Source organism: Carya illinoinensis, chromosome 5 (assembly GCF_018687715.1).
Source record: "Carya illinoinensis cultivar Pawnee chromosome 5, C.illinoinensisPawnee_v1, whole genome shotgun sequence".
NCBI lineage: Eukaryota > Viridiplantae > Streptophyta > Magnoliopsida > Fagales > Juglandaceae > Carya > Carya illinoinensis.
In genome coordinates this window covers 48,892,043-48,916,361 of record NC_056756.1, presented here as the reverse complement: position 1 = coordinate 48,916,361, position 24,319 = coordinate 48,892,043, and the positions used below count along the sequence as shown (strand labels likewise).

The window sequence follows — 24,319 nt, the reverse complement described above, 5'->3', positions numbered from 1 at the left end:
TTTAATCATAAATAGTTATTTTTATTATAAAAAATTAATCACAATTATCTATTTTTCTTGTAATATGAAATTCAACCGGAAATAACGCAGCTGTAGTTCAAACTGTAACAAGTAGCTGAAGTTCAATATTGATCATTATATAAATCATATATATAATGATCTTCGTCTAACTTGCTAGGCCACAAGCGCAGCTGACATGACGGATCTTTGTGAATTTATTAGCTTTGTCTAAATAAACAAGCTGTCAGTAGTCCTCCATAAATAAGTTTGGTATTGGATAGTAGACAGACCACCATCTTAATTCTCACGTAACTTACCATGTTTCCCAAGGCTTCAGAAGAGGCGAGATTATCCGTTGAAGCATTAATACATTTCTTTTAGACATGTTTGAGATTAAAACCATATGGTTTTGAAAAAAGCTAAAGGCACTCGCTTTGAGCAATGCAAACGCCTACTGATGTGGCAAATAATCAAAACGCCCCGTTTAGTCCCTCCTTCCATTTCCCTCCCTCTCTTTCATTGCCCTTGAGTTCTCACCTCTTTAAAGACAAAACAAAAAGAGACTTCGAGAAGAAAGAATCACAGAAGAGGGTCATAGAAGATTTCAAGAAAAAGGTCTTAATTACATAACCAATTAATGGAGGCCGAAAATAATGTAGGTTGCTCCGATTCTTCCAAAATCCTTCATCTGCTTCTCAGGTTCCTTGCAATACAGCAACAGAGAGCTGAAGCCTACGCCAAGCTTAAAATGTACCTCTCTTTCACCCAGTTGACTTATCTTGTTGAAATATAGAAAACCATATCAAGGAACTGGAAAGAAAATCCCGAGAAGCCAAACTAGGGACTTCATTAATTCCTAATCCAGTTTGTTAGTCAAGTTAGTTAGTTAGTTAGTATCAGAATATTCTACTTGAATGTATTAAGTTCTATAAATAGGATACTTTGTATAGATTAATTTGTAAGTCAATATTCATTCGGTTAATGAGAAGAAGTAAACATTCTTTCACATCCTCTGTTTTTAGCAATTTCACATGGTATCATCGTGTATCAAGCACTTTCCACTGCAATCTTGATCTCTCTATCTGCTTCTATGGCAGAATCTAATTCTGATCCTCCTATCTCAAATTCTTCAAGAATCAATCCCTCTGATGATTCTTCAAGCTTCTACTTCTTGCATCCATCTGATAATCCAGGTGCTTTATTGGTTTCTGAAATCTTCACTGGAGAGAATTACGTAGCATGGAGTCGCTCTGTCCCTATTGCACTTACAGTGAAGAACAAGATTGCTTTTATTGATGGCAGCCTATCTCAACCATCCTCTCAAGATCAAACACTTCGAATTGCTTCGCTTAGGGCAAACAATTTGGTTTTGTCTTGGCTAATGAATTCCATTTCCAAAGAAATTCGTGGAAGTCTTCTTTATTTCACAAGTGCCTTCGAGATTTGGGAGGAACTCAAGATTCGATATCTTCGTAGTGATGGTCCTAGAGTTTTCACGTTGGAAAGATCACTTAGTTCTATTTCTCAAGCATCAAAGTCTGTCACTGAATATTTCAGTGAATTCAAAACTTTATGGGATGAATACATTAGCTATCGTCCATTTCCAGTTTGTCATTGTGGAAATCTTGAAAGATGCTCTTGTGACATTTTGAAGAATTTAGCTGAGCGCCAACAAGCTGATTATGTAATGAAATTCTTAGTTGGCCTACATGATTATTCTTATTCAGGATTACGTAGTCAGCTGCTGCTTCAATCTCCATTACCTTCGATGAGCAAGGTATTTTCTTTGTTACTGCAAGAAGAAAGCCAAAGATCATTAAGCAATACTATTGGTATGTCCCTTGACTCACATGCCATGTTTGCTACACAATCTCAAAGGCAACATTCACTAAATGTTAGCAAATTTCAAAAACCAAGAGGCAAAACAGATGCAATATGTTCCCACTGTGGATATTTTGGTCACATAGTAGATAAGTGCTTCCAACTCATTGGTTATCCTCCTGGCTGGAAGGGTCCTCGAGGCAAAAGATCCATCTCAACTTATCCTGGAAATGAAACTTCACGGTTACCTATTGCAAATAATGTTTCATCTATGAAGCAGGATGCAAGTAATCCCACCAACATTTTCTCCCAAGAGCAAATTCAAAACTTAATTACTCTTGCCAATAGCTTGTCAAATTCAAACATCACTTCTACTCCAGTTGCCAATATTACAACAACCTCAGGTATTTCTTTAACCTGCAATACAGCACCTAATTCACAAAATTCCTCTACTTGGATTTTGGATACCGGGGCAACAGATAATATGATTTGCTGTCCTGATTTTTTTACCTCCATAAAACTACCTACTGAGTCTTGCAAAGTCCAGCTTCCAAATGGCCAGTTTGTTCCAGTTGTATTCATTGGAAATGTCATTCTTTCAACTGACATAACCTTGTATAATGCACTTTATGTTTCTGCATTCAATATCAATCTTATTTCTGCTTCAAGATTGACCAAAGATAACCCAATTGGTTTGTTCTTCTTCCAATCTAAATGTGTCTTGCAGGATCTCAACAAATGGAAGATGATTGGGCTTGCTGAAGTCAAGTCAGGTTTATACCATTTACAACATTTACCTGATGTTACAAAAACTGAGAAGTCTAATTCGATCAGTTCATCTTCTATTTCTGCTAAAGCTTGTAATGCCACTCCTGATATATGGCATCTTAGGTTAGGACATCTTCCAAATTCTAGAATAAAAGTCATCAATTCTTTTGATTCCTCTGTAACAGCTTCAAATAATCACATATGTGAAGTTTGTCCATTAGCTAAACAAAAGAAACTTCCATTTTCTGTATCAACTACTCATTCAAGTAAAGCCTTTCAGTTGGTGCATTTTGATATTTGGGGCCCCTTTTCCACAACATCTTATTCTGGCTATTCATATTTTCTTACTGTTGTGGATGACTATTCAAGATTTACTTGGTTATATCTTATGAAATCAAAATCAGATACTCGAGTTCTGATTAACAACTTCATTGCCTATGTTCAAAATCAATTTAACACACAAGTCCAAACCATTCGAACTAACAATGGTCAAGAATTCAATATGCCAGATTTTTATCAAAAATATGGCATCATACATCAATCATCTTGTGTAGAAACTCCTCAACAAAATGGTAGAGTTGAAAAGAAGCATCAACATCTACTCAATGTTGCAAGAGCTCTTTTATTTTAGTCAAAATTACCCTTAACATACTGGTCTGAATGTGTGTTAACTGCCACTCATATAATCAATAGAACTCCATCATTAATTCTAAATAATCAAACATCATATTTTCTGCTGTTTCATACTTTACCAAATTACAATTACTTCAAAGTATTTGGTTGCTTATGCTTTGCAAATACTCTTACCAATCATCGAGGTAAATTCCATCCTAGAGCTGTTAAATGCATTTTTTTAGGTTATCCACCTAACGTTAAAGGATACAAAGTTCTAGACTTAAACACTTTAAAAACTTTTGTATCCAGAAATTTTACTTTCTATAAATCAGCTTTTCCATCTATTCCTGATCATGCTCATCTCCCTTATGTCTTTCCAAATTTTCCTCAAGTATATGATCATACAGCACCAAATACAGTATCAAATAATTCTTCTCCCAATTCTGATATTATAAATTCTGTCCCAATCGATTCCAATCCTTCACATACTGACTTAACAAACCTGAGAAGGTCTGAAAGAATTAGACATCCTCCCACTTATTTGCAGGATTACTATTGTGGCAACTTGACTTACTCAGCTGCACAATCATCTCCTAGTTGCTCTTCTGGTAAGCCTTACTCAATCCTTTCTTTTCTTTCTGATTCCAAATTATCTCATAAACATAAAGCCTTTGTATGTGCTGTTTCCACTATATCTGAACCTAAAACCTTCAAACAAGCCATCTCTCAACCTGAATGGAAACATGCCATGGCAGAAGAAATAAAAGCTCTTGAGATTAATAAAACTTGGGATCTTGCCATCTTACCTCCAAATAAAATTGCCATAGGATGCAAATGGGTTTACCGGGTTAAGTTCAAAGCTGATGGCAGTGTTGAAAGATACAAAGCTAGATTAGTAGCTAAGGGATATACTCAACAAGAGGGACTGGATTTTTTTGATACCTATTCTCCTGTAGCTAAAATGACAACAGTTAGAGTGCTGTTGGCTGTGGCAGCAATAAAGGGTTGGTATTTATATCAACTTGATGTAAATAATGCTTTCTTATATGGAGAATTAAATGTGGAAGTTTATATGCAATTACCACCTGGTTTTGCTTCTCCTAATGACCCACGAGTTTGTAAACTTAAAAAGAGTTTGTATGGCTTAAAACAGGCTTCAAGACAGTGGTTCTCAAAACTGTCAGCCTCATTAGTTCAGTTTGGGTTCATCCAAGGAAAATCAGATTCTTCACTCTTCACTATGCAGACTTCAGATAGCTTCATGGTCTTATTAATCTATGTTGATGATGTGATCTTAGCATCCAATGATCTTGAGCAGATTAATATTGTCAAAAAGTATTTGCATGATTCATTCACAATTAAATATTTGGGTGAATTAAAATATTTTTTGGGCATTGAGGTAGCAAGATCAAAGAAAGGAATTGTACTGTGTCAAAGGAAGTATGCTCTCGATGTACTACAAGATAGTGGATTTTCTGCTTCCAAACCAGTGGCATTTCCCATGGAATCCAAACTCAAATTAAGCACAAATGATTCTTCCCCACCCTTAACTGATGCTGCTTCCTACAGAAGACTTGTAGGCCGACTCCTATATCTAACCATTACTAGGCCTGATTTGGCATACTTAGTCCAAGCTTTAAGTCAATTCATGGCTAGTCCTAGTACACTACATCTTCAAGCAGCTGAAAGAGTACTTAGGTACATTAAAGCCACACCTGGACAAGGAATTTTTTTGGATGCAGCATCACTATTGCATTTGAAAGCATACTCAGACAGTGATTGGGGGGGATGTCTCGACTCATGGAGAAGTATCACAGGTTTTATAGTGTTCATTGGTGATTCACTCATCTCATGGAAGTCAAAGAAACAACCTACAGTGAGTAGGTCTTCTGCTGAGTCGGAATATAGAGCTTTAGCCTCTACTACATGTGAGCTCCAGTGGCTAGTATACCTTTTAAATGATCTAAACATCCAGTATACTCAAGTTGCCTTGCTTTATACAGACAGTAAGCCAGCAGCTGCTATTGCTTCTAATCCTGTCCACCATGAAAGAACAAAACACATTCAACTCGATTGCCATCTTGTTCGAGAGAAATTACAAGAGGGTCTCATCAACATCATCCATATTCCTTCGAAGCATCAGATAGCAGATATCCTCACCAAGCCCCTCGGATCTCTGAATTTTCATTACTTCATTCGCAAGATGGGAATGATAAATATTCATTCTCATCTTGAGGGGGGGTGTTGGAATATAGAAAACCATATCAAGGAACTGGAAAGAAAATCCCGAGAAGCCAAACTAGGGACTTCATTAATTCCTAATCCAGTTTGTTAGTCAAGTTAGTTAGTTAGTTAGTATCAGAATATTCTACTTGAATGTATTAAGTTCTATAAATAGGATACTTTGTACAGATTAATTTGTAAGTCAATATTCATTCGGTTAATGAGAAGAAGCAAACATTCTTTCACATCCTCTGTTTTTAGCAATTTCACATATCTCTAAGTTACCAGAAATAAGGTTTCGATTATCTACTTTTTTTTTCCTTCATTTCAATGTTTGTTTGATTTTTTACAGTGGGTTTTCTGAGTATATGGATTATGGAGGGGATTAGCTTATCAACAACTTTGCAGTGAGATCACTATGGAGTTTAATGGTTGCTTCAATGATTGACGGAGCCACAATCGGTAGATATTGATGAAGATCGTGAACGTGAAACAGTGAAGATAGGGGTTTTTCTGGTTGGATGGTTAAGAATTATGAGTTGCAAAATGGTGAAACAATACAAAATTTTGAAGTTTTTCAGGATTATCAGGCACCATACAAGTTTGATGTGAGGGGTCACCAAATTATAGAATCTGATATTACAAATATTTTTATAGAAGAAAATGATATTTTGATGGAGTCAACTGAAGAAGTTCACAATAACCCAGATGGAGATGAAGAAGTAAATTTGGACAGAATGGGCAAGGGTAACGACTTCGAAATTCTCAATCTTCAAGCAGAAGGAAATTTGGAGGAGGCCCTGCTAAAGCACTTTGAAACCGAGTTGTTGTTACTGAGAGCTGTTAATGGAATCTCAATATCTTCTATGATTTTGGCCTTCTTGGTTTGGGGTTTTCACTTTAAGCATAAGAAAATTTCAGGATAGGATTCTTCCCTAATCGCAATGTTGTTTGGAAGAAGAAGATCTAGACGAAGATAATTAAGCTTTGTTTCAGCATTTTTGTTTGGATTTTTTCTTTCTCCTTTCGATTTCGCATGGGCGTGGTGTTTTATTTTTTTATTTTTATTTTATTTGCATGGCATTAGCGACTCCGCATCGTTTGCATGAACCGACTATGCGTAGAAGAATTGCTTGTCCTTTAGCTTTGTTAGCTCAATGGAATTTCCACAAACACGAATCGTTGCTCACTTTAAGATCAATAGTTATTATTGCTCTAGCAAAATAGTACATTGGGATCATGAGAGGCATGCATGCATGCATTTGCTTGTACGTTCACTCACATCCTAAAACTAATGTACGTAAGACTATCTTTTTTAAGGGTGTGGTTAATTAATTTTCCTGAAATTTAATTAACTGCTTATAACTTCTTACTCATGTGGTGTCCACATGAGTTATGAGGTTACACATTTACTAACAAGTCTCGACATGCACAAAATTAAACTTGCAAATCCCTTTCATTCAAAATTTATGTAACTGATGCTCTAATCCTCATATTGCATCTCTGAACCATGTGTTGGTATTGGGTGGAGTGGCTCCATTCAAGTGTCTAGCAGCATTTTAATTTCCAGACAAATTGGGTCTCAAACTATTAGTAGTGATGAAAAAAAGGAGCTAGCTAGATAGTGCAATTCTAAAGTTTTTTTTCAAGGTTTCTCTATAAAATTATGTAAATCATTGAAAATATGAGAGAATGAAATGTTTAGATTCATGGGTCTCATCTTCCATTTATAGAGAATGAATTGGCACTATGTGAAAGATCACAATTCTTAACTTTTGACTTTTCAACTGTTTAAATTTCATGATGTTACCAACCCAAGCATTGTGTCTGTCCAAGTCCAATACTTCTCTTATTTCACAAAATATGTCCAAGTCCAATACTTCTCTTATTTCACAAAATAAATCAAAGTGTACTTGTGAAGTTTAGAACCCATAACCTTTCATTTTAAACAAAATGTCTTTACAATTGAACCAATGTATCTCTTTGTGGTAGTGGTTCACAAAAATAAATAATAAATCACATTCAATAAATTTACACTTAAATATCACAATCTACAATATAAATATAACAATCCCTCACTTAGATTGTAATATTAATTTTTTTTAGTCGAATATTGATATTCTCAAGCATACAAGAAGGTATCATTCGACTAAAACCTTCAATTAATGTAAGTATTTCAAATTCCTAACAAAGTTAATGGTCGCCTAGGCTTAAACCACGACTCTATACATTAAAAACGGAAATATGACATACATGATTTCATCCAATTTTAGCAAGATAACTCACCAATTAAGTGCTTCATCCTGGCATTCATGAACATTTACTAAAGTAAACGTTAAACTTTTGCTAGAAGTTGTTTACACCTCTTATGTTCACATAGGTAAAGTTCCTTCTGTGTCTATGTTATTCTAGACACTTATACATCTATTCAATTTTATTAAGAGCATAATACACATTCTTCATTTAGAGTAACAGTCAGTATTGACTATCCTGGAAGGGTTTTATATATTAAATCAAACTTTAGTACTATCCCAACCACATAACTGTAACTTATTATTATCATTAAACTTTAGACTATTTATTACTAGTCTAAAGTTGGGGTCCTATTGTAGGTGACTTTTAAAAAAAATATTTCAAACTCATTCCACTATATATACTATTCACCAAATCCCTCGAGTCCCTTTGTAAAAGGATCTATCAAGTTTTTACTACAATAGTGATAATACTAACTCGCTCAAAATTGAATAGCACAAAGGTTCTCCCAAATGTAAGAGGATATCGCGTAATAATTAGGAATAAAATTTCTAGATCGTCTCCACAAGGAAAACTTGCTTAAAATCAAACCCGTATAAAATGATGAAAATATTCACAAAGAGAAAATAAAAATGGTGACATATACAATGAATAGAAGAGTGCAATGAAAATGAAAAATATACTGGTCATGAACCATATTCATATTGTAGTTTCATAAAATTTCCATGAACAATTGTTGGATTATATATTATATTTGAATTTCAAGCTTACTGCCTACTGTTCGAATGAAACTTCATTTGTTCAAATGCGTACCTTATTTTATATTCGAAACGTTGTAATCACTAATTGAAACATATAGCATTAATATATGATGTTCAAACGCTTTTGATAATTGTTTGAACTACAAGTTGGCATCGCATTTAAATGTGTAACTTATTTTTTCAAACGAATCCACTTCTATTTGAACGTAAATATTTTGACCAAAATAGTGTTTGAATTGTGATATTAATTGTTTGAAGCATATACAATTTCAATATTCAAATAAATTGCATACATCTTCGAACACACATTTGAACAGGTATAACAAATCATTTGAATGCCAATCACTCATATTCGAACAACAATAGCATTATCTTATTATGTTCAAATGAAAAGGTAATACATCCGAGTCATTTACGGTTACAACATGCGAACATTCCATCATCCTTATTATTATGTTATTCGAATTAGGAACTTTGTTACTCGGACCATTCCGTTGCTCAGATGACTAACACAAGAGAGGGGGTGAATTAAGTTGTATTAAAAAATAATAATAATTATAAATCAAATATACAATATAAAATATAAATAAAATATGAAACAGTAATAAATATAAAAAGTAAGGGTACGAGAGAAGCAAACTCAGTATGTTAACGAGGTTCGGCCCCACTGTCTATGTCCTTGCCTCAAACTACCCCTTGAGAATCCTCAAATTCACTATTTAACCTCCTTCAGGTGGAGATAGAAACCTATTACACCTTTGAACAACACCGCTACAAAGGATTCGTGTAGAACACCCTCTACACGTGCAATCACCTTACACGTGGTGATTCAACTATTCCCTGTGTAGAACACTTTCTCCACGCACAAGGATTATACACACCTTTTTACTGATACAAGACCTGATAGTGGGTAAGTTATCAGAAAACACTCCTCAATGAGTGAAATAAGAATAATACAACGCAAACTATATCTTTCAAAATGAACAAAGATTAAGGCTCAATGCTTAGAGAAGAAAGAATGAAAGTTTTGAATTAATGTTGTATGCTCTTGGTGTTGTAAATGTGAAACTCTCAAATGATCTATTTATATGCATATGAGACTTCATATTCAAATTTAAAAAGATTCGCATGTCAAAGACAACATCATTCACTTTTTCAAAAAATTCAAATCTAATCTTTTACTTTTGGCATATGACAAAAGGAGCACACTTTCCTTTTCAAAAAAATCAAACATAATCTTTTACTTTTTGCATATGACAAAAGGAGCCCACTTTCCTTTTCAAAAAATTCAAACTTAATCTTTTACTTTTGACATATGACAAAAGGAGCACACTTTAATTTTCAAAAAATTCAAACCTAATTTTTTACTTTTTGCATATGACAAAAGGAGCACACTTTACTTTTCAAATATTTCAAACAAAATTATCTACCTTTTGTATAAGTCTAAAAAAGCATCAATCACTTTTGAAAATATTCAAATAAAACATACACATGTGAAAGATGACAATCAATCATCTTTAATATTTTCAAAGTTTAACCCTTTAATCAAGGCATGCACATGTAAAAGATGACAATCAATCATCTTTCAAAATTTTCAAATTTAATTTTCAAAATATTCATGCACATGTGGAAAATGTATTTTAATGTTTTATGATAAAATATTAATTTTGAGCCTTAATCCTAATTTCGAATTTTTAAGAGATTTACAACATTACTCTATCACTTTAATGTGAACTTGTTCCCTTCTTGCCAATACTTGTTTCCTTGATGTGCTTGACTCCATTGTGTAGACAACTTGAATTTGAAACTCCTTTATTCTTTGAATTCATTTGTTATCATCAAAATTTATGTTTAGATATATAATTACACAAAAGTTGAAACCTTGAGTTCAACACATTCGAATTACCATTCCAACGGTTACTACATACCTTCAAATTATATACTGTCTCAACATTCGAACGTAAATCAATCTTATTCGAACGAGTATGTTTTCAATATTCGAATGACCTCCGATCCCATTCGAAAGTTTCCCAATCCATTCAAACATGACAAAAGTATTCAAATACCAAACGCATATTATATCCGTTCAAACAATATTCTATGTTCAAATGAGAGTTAGTTGTTCGAATGGTAATTAGGGATGAAATGCTTTCATCTCAAATTTCTTTTGCTTTCAAAAGGACCTCGAACGGATCAGACAAATTTCTTCCCAAAAAATATTTTATTAGAGGAATTTTTTTCTCGTCCCAAAATGTCTTTCTGGACAGACAATTTGTGATAAATTTTGAATGAAATTTTTTCTCCCTAAATTCTCTTCTGGTACGAAACCCCAAACTTTTGGGATGAAAAATGTTATCCCAAATAACGGTTTCTGTTGTAGTGTATATTGTATAGCCAGTCAGATCGTGTGTTAAAGAATTCTTTACCAGAAAGATATATATATCTCAGGTTAGACTTGAATTTGGAAAGTAACTTGAATTTGAACCGTACCTGAATAGCACTAGAATCTAAATTGAGGGTAACAAGAGAAGTAAGATCATATAACCGGCCAGGCAAATTTTGAATCCCCAAAGTTGTTGAAGGAAAGTTCAAGATCAACGTTGTTTTACAAAAAATTAAGGTAAGAAATCGTGGGATCGTAGTTATGAAATCGACAACCAGACAAGTGTAATCCTGACAAAGAAGGAAGCATTTTCATCACCTGTATCCAGTTTGGGGCTGTATCAACAGATATCACTACAAGAAAAACAGGCAATTGCGACCAATTTATAGTAACGAAAAGAGTATTAGCAACTAATTTTGGTTGCTAATACTCTTTTCGTTGCTATAAATTGATCGCAATTGCCTGTTTTTCTTGTAGTGTATCTCACTTGGGACGTACACAGCTCTTCACCAACCAGGGAAGGTAAGACCAAAGTTTATGTGAGTATATATATACATATACATATACATATATATATATATATAATAATGATAGGCTTATTACCTTCTTATTATTTTTTAATTTTTTTAATTTTTTTATATTTAATAATTAAGTATGTGATTATTAGTGAAATTATATATTTTCAATTTTTTTCTTAATGATTAAAAATATTAAAAAAATATTTTAAAAAAATAAAAATCTCAAATAGACTATAAATAAATAAATAAAAAAAGTTAGAACCCTGTAGCCCAAATTGCCATCGAAGAAGGTGAAAAAAAATTAATTTTTTTATTCATTTTTTAATATTTATAATTTTTTTTAAAAAAATTTACAATATTATTAAAAAAATATTTTTTTAATTATTAAATTTATTTATTAAAAAAAAAGATAGAAAGAAAGAAAGAAAGAAGGAGTAAAGAAAAGAAAAGGAAAGGAAAGGAAAGGAAGGAAGAAAGAAGAAGTAGCAGCAGCTTTCGGGACATTTTTTGAATTCCAAATTCGGGACGCAAGGTATTTAGGCGTAGAATGAGGCAGCTGAGTGGTCAAAGCACGTTACTCCTAAAGAGATTGAAAAGAAGAAAAGATAGTGCGTGGTGCTGAGTTCATTCCTGACGCATGGATTTAACGCTTGTGGGGGACGTGTATAACATTTTTTGAACCGTTCAATAATTACTTTTTTCGATTCTTTTATGATAAATTAATATGATAGAGACAATTGAGAAAAATATGGGTCCGACGTACTACCGAATTACTGCACAAAAGTACTTGTTGACTCTCAGCCACATCTAGAAATCGATCGGTAAATTAATATCGAAGGTGCTACCGCTCCCAGCTATAGTAGGGATCTATAGTTAGTTAATTGTAATATTTTTTTATTTTTATTTTTTAATTATTTTTATATATTTATTTTTTAATTATTTATATATATATATTATTTTTATATAATTTTTATTTTAAAATTTACAACATTATTAAAACAATATTTCTTTAATTATAAAAAAAAAAAAAAATCTGTGCGATACCGCTAGAAGCTGTACCTCTATCATTTTTTATTAATTTTCTCATCTCTATAACGTTTTATTAGTGGAAAACATTTGTGTCACATAAAATTTTTACCGAAATTCTCTACTATTTTTTTTAATTTTTTATTTAATAATTAATTAAATTTTTTTAAATAAATATGTAATTTTTTTATTTTTAAAAAATGTCTAAATAGTTTTAAAAAATTGTGAAAAAAAGTAAAAGAGAAAAAAAAAAAACAATTTTAAATGATTTGGTAAAAGATTGTGAAAATCTTTTGTGGGGCATAGAAAAGTCGTTTGTCATTATAATTTTTTTAAAATTTTTATATAAAATATAATACATAATTTCTTATATTTAAATTTTAAAACAATAATAACCCTTAAAATATAATATTTTATTCAATTTGGTAAACTTTCATCTAAAACACTAATCTCGTCTCACTCTCCAACTCTTCCGTCTTAAATCTTCTCTGTTGAAACGCAACATAGCACACTCACAAAGATGAACGAGGCCATAGTTCTGTACCCAACACCAGTCATAGGGCATCTGATCTCCATGGTTGAGCTTGGAAAACTAATTCTTACCCACCGGCCTTCCCTCACTATCCACGTACTTGTTGCCCCCCCACCCTACAACGCTGGTTCCACCACTCCTTACATATCCTCTGTCTCTGCAACCATCCCTTCCATTACCTTTCACAGTCTCCCCAACGTTACTCTCCCACCCACCATCTCTCCCCACCATGAAACCCTTATCTTTGAGCTCCTCCGTCTCAACAACCACATAACTGTAACTTGTTATTACCATTAAATTTTAGATTATTTATTACTAGTCTAAAGTTGGGGTCCTATTGTAGGTGACTTTTAAAAAAAATATTTTAAACTCATTCCACTATATGTACCATTCACCAAATCCCTCGAGTCCCTTTGTGAAAGGATCTGTCAAGTTTTTACTACAATAGTGATAATATTGACTGGTTCAAAATTGAGTAGCACAAAAGCTCTCTCAAATGTAAGAGGATATCGCCTAATAATTAGGAATAAAATTTCTAGATCGTCTCCACAAGGAAAACTTGCTTAAAATCAAACTCGTATAAAATGATGAAAATATTCACAAAGAGAAAATAAAAATGATGATATATACAATGAATAGAAGAGTGCAATGAAAATGAAAAATATACTGGTCATGAACCAGATTCATATTGTAGTTTCATAAAATTTCCATGAACAATTGTTGGATTATATATTATATTTGAATTTCAAGCTTACTGCCTACTGTTCGAATGAAACTTCATTTGTTCAAATGCGTAACTTATTTTATATTCGAAATGTTGTAATCACTAATTGAAACATATAGCATTAATATCTGATGTTCAAACGGTTTTGATAATTGTTTGAACTACAAGTCGGCATCGCATTTAAATGTGTACCTTATTTTTTCAAACGAATCCACTTCTATTTGAATGTAAATATTTTGATTTATTTATTCACTAATAATCACATACTTAATTATTAAATATAAAAAAATAAAAAAAATTATAAGAAAGTAATAAGCCTATCATTATTATATATATATATACTCACATAAACTTTGGTCTTACCTTCTCTGGTTGGTGAAGAGTGTACGTCGTCCCAAGTGAGATATCTGTTGATACAGCCCCAAACTGGATACAGGTGATGAAAATGCTTCCTTCTTTGTCAGGATTCTGGTTGTCGATTTCATAACTACGATCCCACGATTTCTTACCTTAATTTTTTGTAAAACAACGTTCTTGATCTTTCCTTCAACAACTTTGGGGATTCAAAATTTGCCTGGTTATATAATCTTACTTCTCTTGTTACCCTCAATTTAGATTCTAGTGCTATTCAGGTTCAAATTCAAGTTACTTTCCAAAACATCATTCACGTCTAACCTGAGATATATATATCTTTCTGCTAAAGAATTCTTTAACACACGATCTGACTGGCTATTCAATATATACTACAACAGAAACCGTCATTTGGGATAACATTTTTCATCCCAAAAGTTTGGGGTTTCGTACCAAAAGAGAATTTAGGGAGAAAAGATTTCATTCAAAATTCATCACAAATTGTCTGTCCAGAAAGACATTTTGTGACGAGAAAAAAATTCGTTTAATAAAATATTTTTTGGGAAGAAATTTGTCTGATCCGGTCAAGGTCCTTTTGAAAGCAAAAGAAATTTGAGATGAAAGCATTTCATCCCTAATTACCATTCGAACAACTAACTCTCATTTGAACATAGAATTTTGTTTGAACGGTTATAATATGCGTTTGGTATTTGAATACTTTGTCATGTTCAAATGGATTGGGAAACTTTCGAATGAGATTGGAGGTCATTCGAATATTGAAGACATACTCGTTTAAATAAGATTGATTTACGTTTGAATGTTGAGACAGTATATAATTTGAAGGTATGTAGTTACCGTTGGAATGGTAATTCGAATGGTTTGAGTAACAAAGTTCCTAATTCGAATAACATAATAATAAAGATGATGGAATGTTCGCATGTTGTAACTGTAAATGACTCGGATGTATTACCTTTTCATTCGAACATAATAAGATAATGCTATTGTTGTTCGAATATGAGTGATTGGCATTCAAATGATTTGTTATACCTGTTCAAATGTGCGTTCGAAGATGTATGCAATTTATTTGAATATTGAAACTGTATATGGTTCAAACAATTAATATCACGATTCGAACACTAAAAAAGTTAGAGCCCTGGAGCCCAAATTGCCATCGAAGAAGGAAAAAAAAAATTTAATTTTTTTAATTCATTTTTTAATATTTATAATTTTTTTAAAAAAATTCACTACATCATTAAAAAAATATTTTCTTAATTATTAAATTTATTTAAAAAAAAAAAAAAAAAAAAAAAGGAGGAGGAGGAAGGAAGAAGCAGAAGCAGCAGCAGCTTTCGGGACACATTCCTTGCAAGGTATTTCGGCGTAGAATGAGGCAGCGGAGTGGTCAAAGCACGTTTACTTGTAAAGAAATAGAAAAGAAGAAAAGATAGTGCGTGGTGCTGAGTTCATTCCTGACGCATGGATTTAACGCTTGTGGGGGACGTGTATAACATTTTTTGAACCGTTCAATAATTACTTTTTTCGATTCTTTTATGATAAATTAATATGATAGAGACAATTGAGAAAAATATGGGTCCGATGTACTGCCGAATTACTGCACAAAAGTACTTGTTGACTCTCAGCCACATCTAGAAATCGATCGGTAAATTATCGAAGGTGCTACCGCTCCCAGCTACAGTAGGGATCTATAGTTAGTTAATTGTAATATTTTTTATTTTTATTTTTTAATTATTTATATATATTTTTTACTTTTATATAATTTTTATTTTAAAATTTACAACACTATTAAAAAAATATTTCTTTAATTATAAAAAATAAAAATAAAAAAATCTGTACGATACCGCTAGAAGCAGTACCACTATCATTTTCTATTAATTTTCTCAACTCTACAACGTTTTATTAATGGAAAACATTTGTGTCACATAAATGATTTGGTAAAAGATTGTGGAAATCTTTTGTGGGGCATTGAAAAGTCGTTTGTCATTATAATTTTTTTTTAAACTTTTATATAAAATATAATACATAATTTCTTATATTTAAATTTTAAAACAATAATAACCTTAAAATAAACTTTCGTCTAAAACACTTTATCTTGTCTCACTCTCCTACTCTTCGTCTTAAATCTTCTCTGTTGAAACGCAACATAGCACACTCACAAAGATGAACGAGGCCATAGTTCTGTACCCAACACCAGCCATAGGGCATCTGATCTCCATGGTTGAGCTTGGAAAACTAATTCTTACCCACCGGCCTTCCCTCACTATCCACGTACTTGTTGCCCCCCCACCCTACAACGCTGGTTCCACCACTCCTTACATATCCTCTGTTTCTGCAACCATCCCTTCCATTACCTTTCACAGGCTCCCCAACGTTACTCTCCCACCCACCATCTCTCCCCACCATGAAACCCTTATCTTTGAGCTCCTCCGTCTCAACAACCCTAATGTTCACCAATCTCTCTTATCTATCTCCGAACGTTACTCCATCCACGCCCTCATCATGGACTTCTTCTGCTCTCAAGCTCTCTCTGTTGCAACCAACCTCAACATCCCCGGCTACTACTACTTCACTTCCCCTGCCAGTTGTCTTGCTTTCTTCCTATATTTTCCAACCTTGCACAGAAACACCACTAAGAGCTTCAAAGACCTTAACACCCTTCTCGAATTTCCCGGCGCACCACCCGTGCCATCCTCGGATGTGCCGAAACCTGTACTCGACCGTTCGGACAAGGCGTACGATTACTTTCTAGATTGCTCGATCAGCGCGGCTAAATCAGCAGGAATACTAGTCAACTCTTTTCAATCGCTGGAATCGAGAGCTATCGGAGCTCTGTCAAATGGACTATGCATCCCTGACGGTCCGACGCCTCCTATTTACTGCGTAGGGCCACTGACAGCATCTACTGATAATAGAAGTACTGGGGGTAACGTGACTGTGCCTGAGTGCTTAAAGTGGCTCGACTTGCAACCGAGTCAAAGCGTCGTTTTTTTATGTTTTGGAAGCTTGGGGTTGTTCTCCATGGAACAGCTGAAGGAGATAGCTATAGGGTTGGAAAAGAGCGGCATAAGGTTCTTGTGGGTGGTACGCAATCCGCCTACTCAGTCCCATGGCTTGGCCACCCCCATCCAATCTCATGAGCCAGACTTAGACTCGTTGCTTCCTGAGGGTTTCTTGGAGAGGACCAAGGAGAGGGGCCTGGTAGTGAAGTCCTGGGCACCACAAGTGGCCGTGTTGAATCACGAGGCGGTGGGTGGGTTTGTGACACACTGTGGATGGAACTCGGTATTGGAATCGATATGCGCGGGTGTGCCGATGATCGCTTGGCCCCTCTATGCCGAGCAAAGGATCAATAGGGTGTCAATGGTGAAAGAAATGAGAATTGCTTTTCCAATGAACGAGTCGGAGAACGGGTTTGTGAGCGCAGCCGAGGTGGAGAAACGAGTCAGAGAGCTAATGGACTCGGACGAAGGTAAGTTAATCAGGGAGAGAACCTTGGCTATGAAAAACGAAGCTAAAACTGTACTCAATGAAGAGGAGGGATCATCGCGAGTGGCACTGAACAACTTTTTTGATTCGTGGAAGAAGGCCAATTGAATCGATCCGATCTGTTTATTTACCTTGCGCTAATTTCTAGAATGGATCGATTCTGATCTGGCCTGTACGTATGTAGTTATTATATTGTTATTCCTATTTCGTTGATCAGGCAAATTTGAATAATCCTGTGCTGGGAAGATGCCTTTGAGGGTAATCATCCCATTCCTCATTTACATTTTTAAAATTTAATTTAAAATCACTTTTCTTCAATTTTTTTTTTTAAATTTTATTCTATCTTTTAAAAACCTCCTACATCTCATTCCTTATTCCTATCTCTATTTTATTAAATAATATTTTTCTATTCTTTTTTTATTACTTTTTTCTTTCACTTCTATTTACAAATTTAACTACTCAATATTTTTTCTTATTTTTTGAACTATTACTCTAGTGAATATTTTAAACAAAAATTTAAATTATTTTTTTGTGAATATGATAATATTTTTAAAATTAATTTTTTATATTTTCTTAATTAATTAAATTATTTTTAAAATTATTATTTAAAACTATAATAAATATGAGTATGAGAGAAAGTGTAGATGATTGAAAAATTATTTATTTTATATATTAGAATAAAATATTGATAAAAATAATTTAGAGACTGAATAGTGAGTCCCCAAATATGGAGACTTACTGTTTATTCCCTAAACATTTTCCCTAAAATAGGATGTGGGGGATATTTTGATCAAAACCCTAAAATAAATCTCAAATTATGAGAATTTTAATATTTTGGAAAACCAGATGGGAATGCTCTGAGGCTTTAACTTCATGCATCCAACCACAACTAATGAAATAAAGGTCAATTAATAGATGGAAAAGTTTAGTTGTAAGGACATATTAATTCGTATATTAATTTATTATAATTGATAAAAAAAAATAGAATTTACTAAAAATAGTAATAATTTAAATTTTAAATATAAAATAATCAATATTAATATATAGATTAATATGCTATTTTATTTATACGTAACAAAACACTTAATATAGTCACTCACTCATGCACTGATCATTCCATATGAATGGTTCAAAAATCAATTACTGGAGCTTTGCCCAACTGCATTGATCAACTACGTCTAAGTGCTGAATTCTAAGAGCATTGGAATGTGCTAACCATTGTTAAGTCTAAAGTTGAACTTTAACGTGAATTTTTGGCCGTAATATAGACTTTTAATTAAATTAGTCTACATTAGACTAGTTATTTAATTTTAAATAATAATATAATATTATATATTTTAATAATATTTGATAATTTTTTTAATATTTTACAAATACACTTCATATATTAATTAATAACTTTATTAAAAAATAAAATTATTATTTTGGAAATATTTTTTCATGTAAGCAAAGCTAGCTATGACATTGAATTTCTTTCTAGCTTATGGAATATTCAAGCTGCTTTCCCAATAAATATATATATCCCAGCAATATTAAAAAATTGTAAAAACTAATAGACATTTTCACAATAAATACATCCCTCTTACATTAGAAAGTTGTAAAAAAATTAGAAATATTCCCGCTTTATATCCTTGCATATGATTGTAAACGAGGGAATGAAACATTTTATATAATTTTGGTCTTTGTACAGGAGAGAAGCATAAGTGTGAGTGTGAGAGTTAAGATAAAATAATAAAATATAGTTTTCGTCTTTGTAAAGGAACTCACAGGATATGGTATGGGTTGCGATTTATTATAGATGAAATTTCAAACTTTATATATATATATATATATTAAGAAGAGTTAGCAATCACCCACATATCAGTTTCATCTTAATTTTATTAATAAGTCTTTATTTATGATAAAGAAATATCATGATAACTTCGTAACACCTAAAATTTACAAGATAAACGTTAAAAACTCACCCAAAACAAGTGTCCAAACAATCAACCCAAGTGACAAGACAACCAAAAAGAATGGCAAAGGAAATTACTTCTAACGGGCCTAAATTCAACAAACCAGCTAAACGCAAAAAGCAGAAACCAGGACCAAAGCCAAACATGTTTACTTTTAAAAAGAAACCTTAACTTTCTTAGTCTGATACAAAGAAAAATAATCTCTACTTTTAAAATTAGCGATGGGGATTGCCGATGCTCTAACGCGCTACTTTAATAAGAGCGGATCCTAAATAACATGTCATTTGCTTTTAATTATCATCTGGTCCTTGGAATGGGAGGTGAGCTGTTCACGTGGCTTTTGATCTTTTCGATGGATATTGATAAAATACTTCAATAACTAATTGGCTACATCGACATATCGATCGTCTTCTTGTTAATATATATATATTAATCAATCAATTACCATGACATCAAAGATTCCCATCAAATAGCCTTATAGTTTTAGTTAATTTGAAAGTGGCCACCGGCATGCTCTTTTTAAAAGAAAATGCTAGATTGTTCTTAATTTGAGTCGGTTTAAATTTAAGGTTTTTCTCTATGTATTTTTTATCATTATTCCTTTTTTCTTTTTTTTCTTAAACTAAAACTAATTAAAGTAATTTCACAAAATAAAGTGATTTCATCTTATCCACTATATTTATTTTATAATAAAAATAATTTTATATTTTAATAAATCATCAAAATAACGAATATGTTTTCAGTTCAAGATAAAAGATCGGATTCCAAATTAACATAAGGAAACGTTAGGATGGACTCGCAGGTGCTATTTTTTCTATTTTTGTTTTATAAAAGTAAGGAGTAATGGTACTCGCGCAAGTAGGAGTGTAGGAGTGTAGGACACGAGCCTCCTTTTGGTGGAAAATTTGCTCATAAAAGTTGGAAAAAGACAATCCAACATGCAATCGATTATCTACATTTAATGGACCTAACCCACGAGAGGGCCCATTAGTAATGGACCATCTACTATTGATATTTAATTCTTAACAAAATCATCCTAATAATTTAATTCCTACTAAACGTTTTTTTTGGATGATATTTTGGATGTTGGGCAGCCCTCAAATGTTGATTTATAGAGGCTTAAATCCTTTGTTGATGGGCAACTTGTTGAGATTCAACCCATCAACAATCATAAAAATTTTAAGTGAGCTTTAGAACCCACAGAGAATTCGTGTACTTCGGGATATAGTCTAAAATGAAGTTCTTAATGTTGTTTTCATCATGAAGACCAAAACTTTAGCTTCTCGCATGGAATATCTGAAATTTAATTTGGGTTTCAATAGATGTCTGGTTGTGGATTGTGAGGGGCGTAGTGGAAGGTTGGCTTTATTTTAGCATATAGAATCTGATTTGTCTATTCTATCTTATTCCAAACATCATTTTTACGCTTGGATATTAAATGTTAGTGCAGGTTTTTGTTGGAAAATTACTGATATTTATGATCATCCTAAAGTTAGTTGCCGATGAGAAATTTGGACTTTGTTATGAAAGATTTCGATTCAAGTCCATAGTCGCTAGCTTTATTTTGGGGATCTCAATGAGATAATTTCACATTCTAATAAAAACGGGGGTTGAGATCAACTGGAAGGATAGATGCAGGATTTACATTGTTTTTCAAATACAATAATTGGTAAAATAACATGAGAGAAAATATAAGATGAGATGAAACTATCTCTATTCCAAGACAACCGTTTAGACATCCAGAGTTTACAAGAGTTTAGTTTTGAGGATTTAGTTTCTTATGCACTCATTACTAGTAACAGGGATCCTACAACTTTTCAAGAAGTTGTACATAGCCAAGAAAAAAGTAGATGGATGAGTAATATGGTGGAGGAGATGAAGTCTCTACATAAGAATTATACATTGGAGTTGGTGGAGTTTCCAGAGGGGAAGAGAGCGATAGGGTGCAAATGGGTGTATAAGAAGAAATAAGCAATATCATAAAAAGATGGGAAAAAGTTCAAGGCTCGTCTAGTAGTAAAGTGTTACTCCTAGAGGAAAGGGGTTGGCTATGATGAGATCTTCTCTCCTGTGGTCAGACACACTTCCATCATGGTAGTGTTGGGTTTGGTAGCACATTTTGATATGCGGTTGAAGCAAATGGATATAAAGATAGCTTTTTTCATAGTAATTTAGATGAGCAAATTTACATGGTACAGCTAGAACAGTTTAGTCGGTCTGGATAGGAACACTTGGTCTATAAATTGAGAAAATCACTATATGGGCTGAAACGGTCTCTGAGGCAGTGGTATAAGCAGTTTGACTCCTACATGATCCGGATTGGATACAAGCGATGTGAGTATAATTGTTGTGTTTATGTGAAGAGCCTTGATGAGGATTTATCTATTTTTCTGTTACTTTATGAGGATGATATGCTGATTGCTACGAAGGGTATAAGTGAGGTCAACAAGTTGAAGACTTTGTTGAGTAAATAATTTGACACGAAGGATTTGGGTGCGGCCAAGAAGTTTCTTGGGATGGAGATTCGCAGGGACAGAGATTCGCAGAGATTATGGCTATCTCAGCATAGCTATGTTAATAAGGCGTTAGACAAGTTCAGCATGATTAATGCAAAACCAGTAAGTACACCTTTGATGAATCATATCAGATTGTCTACCGTTTAGTGCCCGAAGACAGATGATGAAGTTCAAGACATGTCAAAGGTTTCATATTCCAGTACAGTGGGGTGCTTGATGTATGCTATGGTTTGTACAAGACCAGATTTGGCATAAGTTGTCAGTGTGGTGAGTAAGTTTTTATCAAATCCGGGACGATAGCATTGGGATGCAGTTAAGTAGATTTTCAGATACTTGAGGGGTACTACAGACTATGGTATCATATGTGGCAGCCAACAGAGTGATCCTTTAGTAATGGGATATGTGGATGCAGACTATGCAGAAGACTTGGATGACAGGAGGTCTACCATAGGTTATGTATTCACTCTTGTGAGTGGGCCTATTTGTTGGAGGTCCATGGTTCAGTCTCTAGTTACACTATCTACTATTGAGTTAGAGTATATGGCAGTGGTTGAGACAACCAAGGAAGCTTTGTGGCTTATAGGATTGGTCAGGGAGCTGGGTATTCAGCAAGGTGGAGTCCAGTTGCATTGTGATAGTTAGAGTGTCATTTATTTGGCCAAGAACCAAGTGTATTATTCTAGAACTAAGAACATAGATGTGAGGTTTCATAGGATCAGAGAATTGGTTTCTTTTGGTGAACTTTGGGTTGAGAAAGTTTACACTTCTGAGAATGTAGCAGACTTGTTGACAAAGCATTTTACCACAGATAAGTACAAGCATTGCTTGGACTTGATTACTGTCTCCAGGTGCTAGATGGGAGACTTCCCAACCTATTGTCCCAGGTGAAATTTTAGGATATGCTTTCTTTTCTCCTAAGGGGTGGATATTCATCAAGGTGGAGATTGTAATTTTCTTAAATACGTCCGTATATCTAGGGTTAGTATAGATACACATTATGTAATTCTAATTGATTGATAGTGAATTTCGCACTGCTCACTCTCTGTGAATGTAAACACATCACTGAATCACGTTAAATCTCTATGTCGATTTCTATTTTTCTTTTTTGATCATTCCATACAATTCATCAGCAATTGTAGCACGTTTTACAACAGGTGATGAGAGGCATCTGGGGGTGTGCTCTAATGTGTGGTGGCTGAAAAAATGAGGGCAAACTTGTCATTTAGTGTAGTTGTCTTTTCACATTCCTTCTAAAAGGTATTTGCATGGTTAACATGTGTCAATTTCTAAAGAAAACATTGTCTGCAAACCAAAATTCAAATCGCCTTGAGTCCCTTCTGTCTCTCCATGCAAATCTCTTGAAACATCTATTTGTCTTCCCTAAGCACCATTTTCCCATGCACATCTTTTTTGAAACTTAAAATTGTGTCAAACAAGGAGTTGTAGGAGCGTGAGAGGGCTTGGCCGAGTGTCTCTTGGTTTTCCCTAGGAGATCTTGTCATTTGACCTTCCAGAAGGTTTATAGCATGGATGACAAGTGACAACTCCTCTAGGGCTGGTGTGGAAGCTTTTCCTTTGGCCTCCCAAAACTCCTCTTCCCCCTTAGCCCACTATCAAGACTAGATACATAATGTCTTTTATGTGTGACACATGGCACTAGTGGTGGCAATGATTTGAATCATGGGTCAAAAGCATATAGGGTTTATAAGCTTGGGCTTTTTATGGTGGCTGAAATTCACATGGCTTATTAGGCCTTCTTTTGGGCTTGGGTTGCTAATCTACAAAACCAAGGCCTAAATCCAACTAAATATTCCCTTGGCCCTAAAATATCACTAAGGCAATGAAATCAAACAAGAGTGTAGGTTTAATCAAATCTTGGGTTATAACATGGGGCTTGTTGGCAACTAGGGTCTTAGAAATAGTGGCAACAACAAGAAGTTTGGAACCTAACCAATTGAAGGGAAGAGTGGAAGATGAGGAAAATTGTTAAGAGAAACTTATAGGTATAGAATTGAAATGGAGTGAGAGGGAAAGGTGTCAGGGAAAAGAAAAACTGAAGTGGGAGAGGAAATCGTTGGGGAAGGGGGAAGAAAATAAGAGGGAAAAAAAGACTTACAAAAAACTGTGTCAGTTTTTTTAGACAGGTTGACTCTTTGTGGGTCTGGGTCTGGACTTGGCCTTGAACGGTATATTACAATATAGCCTATCTTCTAGCAGTTAAAGCATCTATTCTACTTGTAGGACCATTTTTGGTTTAGTAGATGGTTGCAATTTGAAAAGATGGCGTAGTGGTTGTAGAATTAGGCCAGTATATCAGTATAGAATGAAGCTGTATGAATCAAACACCTTGAGTTGAAATTGTAAAAGTC

At 33.7% G+C, this 24,319-nt stretch overlaps 1 protein-coding gene across 1 annotated transcript; it reads left to right on the top strand.

Moving 5' to 3' along the window:
* Nucleotides 1-16,082: 16,082 nt before the first annotated feature.
* Nucleotides 16,083-17,701, top strand: LOC122311695 (UDP-glycosyltransferase 88A1). The gene has a single exon (XM_043126333.1). It carries the CDS (start codon nt 16,154-16,156, stop codon nt 17,585-17,587), a length of 1,434 nt encoding a protein of 477 aa, XP_042982267.1. The 5' UTR covers nt 16,083-16,153; the 3' UTR covers nt 17,588-17,701.
* The last annotated feature ends 6,618 nt before the right edge of the window (nt 17,702-24,319 follow it).

Coding starts and splice junctions, on each gene's coding strand:
- LOC122311695 (XM_043126333.1), top strand. CDS start 16,154: ATGAACGAGGCCATAGTTCTGTACCCAACACCAGCCATAGGGCATCTG.